The sequence below is a fragment of the Physeter macrocephalus genome, chromosome 12, assembly GCF_002837175.3.
Source record: "Physeter macrocephalus isolate SW-GA chromosome 12, ASM283717v5, whole genome shotgun sequence".
NCBI classification, from domain to species: Eukaryota; Metazoa; Chordata; class Mammalia; order Artiodactyla; family Physeteridae; genus Physeter; species Physeter macrocephalus.
The window spans coordinates 89,502,686-89,513,791 of record NC_041225.1 but is presented as its reverse complement, the minus strand read 5'-3'; the positions used below and the strand labels follow the sequence as shown (position 1 = coordinate 89,513,791).

Sequence of the window (11,106 nt, the reverse complement as noted above, 5' to 3'; positions counted from 1 at the left end):
ATCATTTATTGTTTCTGACAATAGAGTAAGGGATCTGGGTGATCCAGATTCTAGTGTCAACTCTGTGACCTTAGTCAAGGCTGTTACCTTGACCTCAGTTTCTCTGAGGTTCCTTTCTGGCTCTCACCTCCAGACTTTCCTTTCTGGGCTTCCTCATACCAGGCTGGGGCTGTGTCTGCCACACCTGAGCCACTGCACACTTTGAAGTGGAGCCTCTACAAGGGTGATCTTCTGCTTCCTCCATTCCTTGCATCATTGCTATGACACAGTTTCCCCTCTTTAGTGCTAGTCTGGAGGAAACTGTGGGCACTTGAGATGGGGTTTCCGTTTGGGGTGTTATCTTATTTCATAAATGGTATGGGGTTAATTTTGTTGTTGAACATATGTTCGTGTGCCCGACAAACGGTGGGGCCAAATACACCAAAATGTTGGAGTTTGGAGCAGAGAAAGGTTTGTTGCAAGGGCCATGCAGGGAAAATGGGTGGATTGTGCTTAAAAGACTTGAACTCCCTTGAATGTTTTCAGGGAAGAGTTTTTATAGGCAAATTTTGGGGTGAGGGATGCAAGGTGTGTGACTTTCTTCTGATTGGTTGGTGGTGAGGTAACTGGGCGGTGCTCCAGGAATCTTGTGCTGAGACTGAAGTTCCCATCCTCCATCTGGATGGGGACCTTAGTTCTTGCAGAAGAACTCAGAGATAATTGCTATGTGTATCCCTTGAGGAGGAACCAGGACTCTGCTTTATCGCTGCACTATTGTTCCTTGACTGCTTCTCCTTTGTTTCTGCATTCCCTCCCTTCCCTAGTTAGTAACTGTTTGAATCTGCCCTTTAGAACTCTTCGAAAGTCTAGGAGGCTGAAGCCTTTTTCCCACAAATATGAACCAGGACTCGGAAAAGCTTTTGTACCCGGGAAGGCCCTAAAGGGTCCTGCTTGTTTTCAGTTTCTCTTTAGAACTTCTCCTGCCTGTACCCACAGTTCTGTAGAGGAGGCAGGCATGGACTGGTATGTTATGGGAAGAAAGAAATTGACCAGAATTGCCCAGTGAGGAAGTTCTAATCTCAAGATTGCTAAATAGATGTATCTAAAACTACTATCTCTCTTTTGTCCCTTGTCTCTGGGTAGGCAAGTGGCCTTCCCATACCTCAGCCAGGCTTTGCTTCTGGCCAGCCTCTGTTTCCCCAGCCTGGAATGCACCCTCCTTTCCTTCTTTATTCCTGATAGAGATTTAAAGAGGAGCAGCCCAGTGTGATAGGCCACACACCCACCGCAGAAAGAGAAGGAGCAATTTGGGGAACCAGCCCCTGTTTTGCTAACCCCAATATGACTAAATAGGGTTAAGAAATGTCCTCGATCCTCTGAGGGTGCCACTTGGCAGAGATGAGTCCGGGAGAAGAAGAGGAAAACGGGTAGAAAAAAAGGTTAGATAGATAGAGAGCTTTACATACATCACCTCATTTATGCCAGTGACTCTGTTGTGAGCGCTAGTCCTCCCATTTTAGAGGGAGGAAACTGGGACTCAGACACCTGTACAAATGCTAGAGCCAGGATTTGAACACTGATTTTTCTGATGCCACAGACTGTACTTCACCACAACCAGCTACTAAATAAGGGTTGGCTTGAATGTTTCTACTTTGATAGTTTCCAACAACTGAAATTTGTTTCCAACAAGTACAGGGTTTGTCTCTCCAACTCCCAGCACCCAGGATCAACACAGGATTATTTCACACTTTAGCCTAATGTCTTAAGTAATGACTTTCAAAGATCCCAGGCAGAAAGTGGTAAAAATGACCTTGAGCAGTGTTGACCAGAACATAGCCCATCATTATTACATTATTGACATGGTGGATACCAGCCAAAGGAGAGGGGGAGATGTTTGAGCACCCAGACAGACCTAAAGGTGTCAGTTTGATTAGTCTGGAATAGCTCTTTGGAATTCTTAATGTGTCATTCTAATGTGCAGCCAAGTTTGGGAACTATTATCCCAAGTGGCAGAATAGAGAATAGATGGAAATTATCAGAAAGTAGATTTATCTCAGATTGAGGAAAAGCTTTCTAATAACTAGAGCTGACCAACAGTAGAAGCTAAACAACTTTGAGAAGTGGTGAGCCTGTCATGCTTGGAAGCATTCAAACCTAGGCCTGATGACTATTGGGGTGAGAGGGACAAACTAGATAAACTCAAATGCTATGTTCAATGGGATTTTGAACTCACATTACCCCAAGATCCCTTCTAAGAGTTAGTATTTTTTAGCCATAGTCTTACTATGCTGTTTACATTTGGTAACATTAATGACATTCTCCCATGACTTTGCGCCTTCCTTGTGCTCCCTCCCTCTGGCTGCACTGTGAGTGAAAGTTGGCAGGATTATGCCAAGTGCATTTCCTTCCTTCCCAATCCTGGAAAAAGGTCTTTGTATGGAGACTGCTTCTTGTTTCTGACTTCTGCTTCCCTTGGCTACCCTTCACTCAGCACAGCAGTGCTGACCAAGGCTAGGTGGGCCTCAGTGGTGTGTTTAGGAAACTGTAACATCAGGTGATTAATCATCCCTCCCTGAGTGGCCCTAAGAAACTCACGGAGGATACATCATCATGCCCATCATCATGGCCCAAAGAGAAGAATTTTGGGGCAAAGTGCTATAGTTGCATTTTTCATAGCTGTCCCATATCCTTTCTCTTAGTCTCATCTGATGGAGAGGAAATCAAAGCACTGAGGTCATCCAAGAAACTACAGGGCAGAGAGTGCCCTCCCGCACTAAGGGGGTCCACAGGAAAGGGGACGGTGGTGGTCCTAAGGGCCTGGCTTTCGAGCCAGATACCTCAGTTTGAATCCTAGTTCTGCCCCTCACCAAGTGACCTGTAAAACAGGGATGTAGAAGTATTACAAAAGAACAATGGAAGTCAAGTCAGTTAAACCCATAGGATGGTTTCTGGCAGGTAAGAAATGCTTGGTAAATGTTTAGCTACTGTAACGCTCATCATCATCATCGTTTTTGTCTGTCACTGAACACTGAAAGATGATTATAATCTCCTGGGTAAAGGGCAACATGATTTGAGTAAAGTCTGACTGTTTAACTTGTTAGGTTCTTTGAGAGTTAAGACTGGATTTCCAACAAGCCTTGTAGCAGTTCAAACATCAAAGTTAAATTAAGCATGGCCGCTGTAGAATTATGGACATTCCACATTTGCTCTTTTGTGCACGTGACCTCACACTCCAAGAAGTGACAGTGCAGCCTCTTAACAAGGCAGTACAGGCTTTGCTTTCCCACACAGGAACTCTCTTGCTTCCTTTGCAACATCCGGAGACATCCATGGAGGTGGGGGTGGGTGGCAGTGAGGCCTCTGGACCTCTCTTCTCTTTGGGAAAGTAGTAATGTGGGAGCTCCAACTTAGTCATGTGTCAAACTCATGATAATGTCCAGAGATATGTCTGCTGCCTTCTGACCTGCTAGGGCAGCCCCATGGGCCATGCCCTCCACTGTTTGCCCTTCATATCTGTGTGGTGGGATGACTGGAATAGAAGATGGCCTTTTAGTGGACATGGCCAGCCTGAATGTACTTTAGTGCCATTTGGCCTGTATAGACCCTGCTGTTCAGCAGAGAGGGGCGTTCATCAAGCAGAGCAGACAAGAGCACAGATGAGCTGGGCTGCCCTGTCCAGTCCTGGCTTAGCTTTTTGCACCTGTGTGATTTTGGGCATGTTGCCTTTCCCTTTTGGTAGAATGGAGGAGATAACACTACCTACCTCACAGGGCTGTTATGAGGATTAAATGAGTTAATGGGTATAAAACCTTGAAAACAGGTTTTGCTGAAGGGTTTGCTGTTATTACTATTGCCTCTGAGGGCATCTCAGGCTGTACCTGGGCGCGGCTTGGCATTGGCCTCTGGTCTGGTGGCTGGGACTTTGTATGCTAGCACTGAGATGTGGAAGCCATAATGTAGTGTTCCTGGGCCAGCCCAGGCGTCATTGGGTTTGGAACAGGAGGCCTCTGGGGTGATTTAAATTGCCTTGGGCTCAGAGTCTCCAGCGATTTGTCTCCCACTGCACCAATAGGGAGAGAGCTTGTCTGAGGCTGTATGCTTTTTCCTCCTGGGAGCCTCAAATGTCATTGTGGGGGTGGCCAGCCTCCTCAGGAGCACCCTGGCTCCCCAGGATTGTAGGGAGCCCAGATCAGTGACCCAGCTTGGGGTGAGGGCTGGTGCCCCACAGCCCTAGGAGGCTGAGGCAGACAGCGGACTCAAGGCAATCGAGGTGCCAGGAGCCTGAAATCAGAAAGCAGAATGGATGGTTGGAGTCATCCTGGTTTAGACCAATGGAGTTAGATGTCTGCTGTAGCTCTTTAATAAAGGCTGGCAGCAAGGGAATTTGGGAAAATCCTCACTTCTGCAAATTTAAAACCCTGCATGACAAGCTGTGGTAGTGGTCATCGGCCAAGCTTTGCCCTTGGGAATCCTGGAGTTTTGAAGCTGGGAAGACCAGGGTCCCTTCTGGTCCCCCAGTCTGCTGATGAGGCTGGGAGTACCAGGACCACCACCCTCATACCTTGAGGGCACAGCTATGACCTGGTCCAAGGGTCCTGATTCTACTCCTACCCTTTGTGGCCAGCAGCCTTACCTGTCCTGGACACTGCTGCTGAGAACAGGGATATTGTGGAAACTTGTGCGCCTCCTTGGATGGATTTCTATCAGACCTTTTCCTGATAGGAGAAAACTGGGACTATCCATAGCTGGGGCAGATGAGAGCTTTCAAGAAGCAGACTGTCTGAGGGGGACTCCTGTTGTTTTTCTTTCTCCTGGTGTTAAATCTGGGAAAAGTTCTTGTAAATTTATGTTGGAAGCAAGGTAAATGAAATGACTAGGGAGAGCTGCCTCTGCCTCTGAGGATAGGGGAGCTTGCTTTACCACGTGTATCGAGCCTCTATTAATGTGTCAGGCAGTGTGCTAGGCTCCAGGGGTGCAAGGGTGAACAAATAGTCATGGTTCTTCTTGCCCTTGGTGCTTATAATTTGGACACTAATAAATATGTATTTCCAAATTGGGGATGGTGTTGTGAAGGGAAAAGTCTGAGTTTGCAGAAAAAACAGTGAAGCCTGATTGTTTTATTAGGCAGAGTAGAGAAGGCGCCTGATTGTTTTATTAGGGAGTGTAGAGAAGGCCTCCATGCAGAGAGGCCCGAAGGATTGGTAAGGGATCCGCAGATGAAGAGCAGGGTGAGTTGCTGTGGGGCCTGCATGAACAGTCTTCTAGGCAGGGAAGGGCAAGTTGGGTGAGTTGGGGGACTGAACCAAGGCTGATCTGCACAAGGAGTGCAGAGGCACACAGTAAGATGGGGAGTGGGAGAGGCCAGGCTATATAGGTAGGGCCTTGGAAGGATTTAGGGTTTGGTGCCAATGGGAAGTCACTGAAAGGTTTTAAGTAGGGGAATAGTAGTCTGTCTGGGGATGGAAAATGGATGGAAGAGGTAAAAGTATTGTAGAATCGGGGATTTTATTAGTCCAGGCAAGAGGCTATGGCTGCTTGGCCTGTGGTGAGGGGTAATAGCGTTGGCATGACTGGCCTTATGAGTGTGGGGGAGGACAAGAGATGAAGGCCAGTAATGAACCCCAGCTCCAGGGATGTTGTCATAGGCATTTAAGCTCAACATTTCTGAAAAGAACTCTTCTTTTCCCTAACTGGCCTTTCCCCTGGTCTTTAACATTCTCCAGAAATAAAATTTAATTTTAATTTTTAGTTTAGTTTTTTTTTTTTTTAAAGACAAAGTCCTGTCATAGAGTCTGGTTAAATGGTCTTTAATAATAACCTTCTGTACATAACAGATTTTATCCATTTGAGGAGCTGAGTGATGTTCCATGATGTAGATGCATACCATAATTCATTTAACATATAGGTTGCTACTCTCATTTTCCTCTCTTTCAGGTTGACCAGTATCTCTACCACATGCGTCTTTCTGATGAGACCCTTCTGGAGATTGCTAAGCGGTTCCGCAAGGAGATGGAGAAAGGGCTTGGAGTTACCACCCACCCCACTGCTTCAGTAAAAATGCTGCCTACCTTTGTGAGGTCTACTCCAGATGGGACAGGTACTATACCCCTGGGGGAAGGCTCTGGGTGCTCCATTGCCTGGGAGAGATTTGGGTAACTTTGCTTAGGGACCCAAAGAACTATATACAACAGTGAAGGTTCTTTGGTTTCAAGCCTCAGAAGCCAACCCTTGTTAACTTAAGCATGCAGGGATCTGAATGGAAGTCCTGGCAGTCAAGGGAGAAGTAAATCTTTGTCAGCCCTGCCGGGGTACTGCTGTCAGCCATTTGTTTCCCATCCATGTGCTGAGAAAGGCTGTTTGGCTCAGTTTGGGATTTTACAGCTTCACTGAGATTGCACACAATGAAAGTGATGAACAACAAACGTGCCTAATATGGTCACGGTCATAGGCCATGTCAGTCACTCTCGGGCCCATCTAACTGGCACATTCCACAGACTTGTTGGAGAAACAGTGTGGTATAGATTGTTCTAGACTGTGTTTTGAACTCCATGAATAAAGACTACTAGAAGTCCAAATAAACTTGGAAGAATGTGAAAGAGACATGGTACATATTAAGGTATTAAAGGCTCTGAAACTGTGCAATTAGAACCTGTCAAGCTTTGTGTTATCCCCTTATTTGGATACAGAGTCTATTTCATGATGCACTGCCCAGCAAGTGATTTAATTAAACTGGAGAAAAGGGACATGATGGAGACTGAAGTTGGAAGGTGGGTTGGGGCTAGATTCAGAAGGCCTTGCACGCACACCTGAAACACTGAGTCTTTCTTCAGTAATAGGCATTGGGGAGTAACTGAAAGTTTTTGAGGGGTGTGAGCAGAACTGTCTTGGTAATGCACATCATCAGCAGTTTATGCAGAGTGGGGGAGGGGGGCGGTGATGGGTGGATGGTAGAGCATAAGGCATGGCCCTGGTGGAATGTAGTGGGCAGAGACCAGAGAGGATTCAAAGGTGATGCCAAGGTGTTGAGCCCAGCTGCCCAGGGGTGGCAACATCCTCAGAGAAGGGAACGGAACTAAGTTGTGCCAGCACTTTCGCACAGTTTGTTTCATTTAATCCTCATGACAACCCTTCATTTTAGAGATGAGGTACCTCGGGGCCACGAGGGGTGAAGGGTGTGGGATGGCTACCTATATATAGAGGGTGAGAGAAAGAGCCCAGGGGGCAGCTGCCAGGGTGATGGAGGAACCAGGAAGCACAGAGTCTGAGAACCGGGGGGAGGACAGAAGTCCAAAATGCTGGCTGGTTGCTGGTGAAGCATCTGCATCTGCGGAGAAACCCTGGGGAGGGGTGGGCGGGGAAAGGCACAGGACAGGGCTTGTTCGTTTGCACCACATGCCTTCAGTGTTTCCATCACGTCTGTGTCCCTGAGGCTTACTTGCTTGAGAGCCTTTGGGGACCTGGTTCATCTAACAAGACTTTGTACCTTTCTACAATTTCTAAAATAAGTATGTGTTTGCTAAAGCCTTGGAACCCAACGTTGAGGGTGTGACCTTGTTCAGGATTGTTCTGAGTGTGTGTGTGTCAGCCCTTCAAAGAGCTTCTTGAGGTGAGGGGCCTCCTCCAATTCTCGGATATCCCTCACGTGCCCTCTAGAATGGAACATTTACTATACCTACCACTCCCTCTGACTGGCAGCCACACCTGCTTTTACTGTTTTTATTTGACATTCTGATAAATTTACTAGCTCCTTAAGACCTGGGACCTTGTCTTTATTTCAGGCACTAGCACTAAGCAAGTATCTTAAATATTTTCGAAATATATATTATGGGCTAACAGCTTTTCTGAGCACCTACATGTAGTAACTTATTTACTTTTCACAAAACCCTATAGGGTAGGTACAAATTTTAAGTACTTTTTTTTTTTTTTTTTTTTTTTACTTTTCACAAAACCCTATAGGGTAGGTACAAATTTTAAGTACTTTTTTTTTTTTTTTAAAGTTGAGGAGTTGGGAGCCTGGATGGTCAGATAACTTGCCTAAGGTCATATAGTTAATGAGAAGCTGAGTCAGGATTCAAACTCATATATGCCAAAGGCCAGGCATCAAGACTGAACTTGATACATTATGTGTGTATGTGCACGTGTGAGCCTGTACACTCAGCACCAGAGCACGCACATGCTCAGTGGAAATTTTTTGAAATGGGGTTGGGGGTGGATGCCTGGCCTGGATTATAGGCAGGTGAATAAGTTTGTTGGGGAGAACTAGGTATGGGGCCAACTTTTTCTCTTCTCATTGCTTTCCTGAGATTGGAGTGTGGAGACCTCCCACTGCCTCCTAGAGTATGCATCCGTTGCTGTATTGTGTGGTCATTGAGTCTCTTTCCCTGACCTCAGGCCAGAGTCCTTGGAGCCTGTCTTTGTCCCACCTCTACCCACAGTGGAGCAGCAGGCATGATTTTGGCTTCTATGCATTTGAGTTGCCTGGACTGAGGACAGGAGCCAGAGGCTGACTCCTGTAGGCTTCTTGGGGTGGGAGGGTCTGGTGCCAGACTTGTCTGCCTGACCTTCTTTCCACACAGAAGCAGGGAGATTTTACATGACTTTTGTGATACCCAGAGTACCTCTTTATAACCTCAGATTCTACAGTGTAAACGGAGACAGTGTGTGAAAGGAATACTGTGTATTGGGATGTTTTATTTACTTAAGCAGAGCAGGTGCCCCCTAGAGTACTAGAGACCAGACTGTAGGAAATGGGGTCCCCAGCCCTTTCATTCCTCATTTGCTGGGGGGGGTCTGTGGGCCAGCTCCTCATCCCAGCTCTCTGGGACTCAGCCTTTTCTCCTTTGTAAAAATAAGAGGTGGATCCAGTAGTCCTGGTCTGTTCTACACATGTCCTGAGCTAGTGTGTCAGTGTATTTATGCACAAAGTTCCTTGACTTACTGTAATGAGGGAAAAACCCTTAATGTCCCTCAGTTGGGCACTGGTCAATTAATGCAGAAAACAGTCCTCTGCAACCCATCATAAAGCATGAGATAGATTTATGTAAATTCATATTCTGTAAAATCACATGTGTGATTTTACAGAATATGTATATATACACATATACGTATATATGTGTGTACAGGTGTGTAAAGTCTCAAGGATATGTATTGAGCTATTGGTAGTGGTTCGCCTGGAGTGTGAGGTTGGCAGTGACTAGTTAAGTTGAAAATATATGTATATGACAACTAGCAGTTCTACTTCCAACTATACCTTGAACAGATTCCCATATGAACTCGAGGAGACACATCTAAGAATGTTCATGGCAGTGCTGCTTATAATGACAGCATATTGGGAACAGTTTATAGACTGTGCATGTGATGGTATACAATATAGCGTGTTACAAAAACGACCATGTATAAATATGGATACATTTAAAAATCAAAGAGTGGGGCTTCCCTGGTGGCGCAGTGGTTGAGAATCCGCCTGCCGATGCAGGGGACACGGGTTCGTGCCCCGGTCTGGGAAGATCCCACATGCCGCAGAGCGGCTGGGCCCATGAGCCATGGCCGCTGCGCCTGTGCTTCCGCGAGCCTGTGCTCCGCAATGGGAGGCCACAACAGTGAGAGGCCCGCGTAACACAAAAAAAAACAAAAACAAAAACCTCTCCAAGTAATGCTGTATGTTGCTCATGGACACACACACATCCTAAAATTGTTAGGATATAAACTGGAAAATGTGTACCAGATAAATGATAGGGGTTGCTTCTGGAGAGAGAGAAAGAACATGGAACTAGGAGGGGAACATGAGGGAATATAATTGAAAGTGTTCAACATCAAGGTTTTGAGTTTTATATTTCGTTAGTTGGGCTGTGAGTTATGGAATGTGGCAGTGAGGACCAGTGACTCTTCACTAGATAAAGCCTGTCAAAAAACTGAAATTGAAACTGTGATTAAAAATCTTCCAACAAACAAAAGCCCAGGACCAGATGGCTTCACAGGCGAATTCTATCAAACATTTAGAGAAGAGCTAACACCTATCCTTCTCAAACTCTTCCAAAAGATAGCAGAGGGAGGAACACTCCCAAACTCATTCTATGAGGCCACCATCACCCTGATACCAAAACCAGACAAAGACGTCACAAAGAAAGAAAACTACAGGCCAATATCACTGATGAACATAGATGCAAAAATCCTCAACAAAATACTAGCAAACAGAATCCAACAGCACATTAAAAGGATCATACACCATGATCAAGTGGGGTTTATCCCAGGAATGCAAGGATTCTTCAATATAGGCAAATCAATCAACGTGATACACCATATCAACAAACTGAAGGAGAAAAACCATATGATCATCTCAATAGATGCAGAGAAAGCTTTTGACAAAATTCAACACCCATTTATGATAAAAACCCTGCAGAAAGTAGGCATAGAGGGAACTTTCCTCAACATAATAAAGGCCATATATGACAAACCCACAGCCAGCATTGTTCCCAATGGTGAAAAACTGAAACCATTTCCACTAAGATCAGGAACAAGACAAGGTTGCCCACTCTCACCACTCTTATTCAACATAGTTTTGGAAGTTCTAGCCACAGCAATCAGAGAAAAAAAAACAAATAAAAGGAATCCAAATAGGAAAAGAAGAAGTAAAGCTGTCACTATTTGCAGATGACATGATATTATACATAGAGAATCCTAAGGATGCTACCAGAAAACTACTAGAGCTAATCAATGAATTTGGCAAAGTAGCAGGATACAAAATTAATGCACAGAAATCTCTGGCATTCTTATACACTAATGATGAAAAATCTGAGAGTGAAATTAAGAAAACACTCCCATTTACCATTGCAACAAAAAGAATAAAATATCTAGGAATAAACCTACCTAAGGAGACAAAAAACTTGTATGCAGAAAACTATAAGACACTGATGAAAGAAATTAAAGATGATACAAATAGGTGGAGAAATATACCATGTTCTTGGATTGGAAGAATCAACATTGTGAAAATGACTCTACTACCCAAAGCAATCTACAGATTCAATGCAATCCCTATCAAACTACCACTAGCATTTTTTACAGAACTAGAAAAAAAAATTTCACAATTTGTATGGAAACACAAAAGACCCCAAATAGCAAAAGCAATCT

The 11,106-nt window shown here is 45.0% G+C and overlaps 1 protein-coding gene across 1 annotated transcript in view; it reads left to right on the top strand.

Annotated features, from left to right (window-relative positions):
• The first annotated feature begins 6 nt into the window (after positions 1–6).
• Positions 7–11,106, top strand: part of HK2 (hexokinase 2) — a 24,502-nt gene continuing 13,402 nt past the window's right edge. The window contains exon 1 of the mRNA XM_028496797.2: positions 7–6,076. Coding sequence (XP_028352598.1) covers positions 5,935–6,076 — 142 coding nt within the window. The 5' untranslated portion in view covers positions 7–5,934. The remainder of the gene's footprint in view (positions 6,077–11,106) is intronic.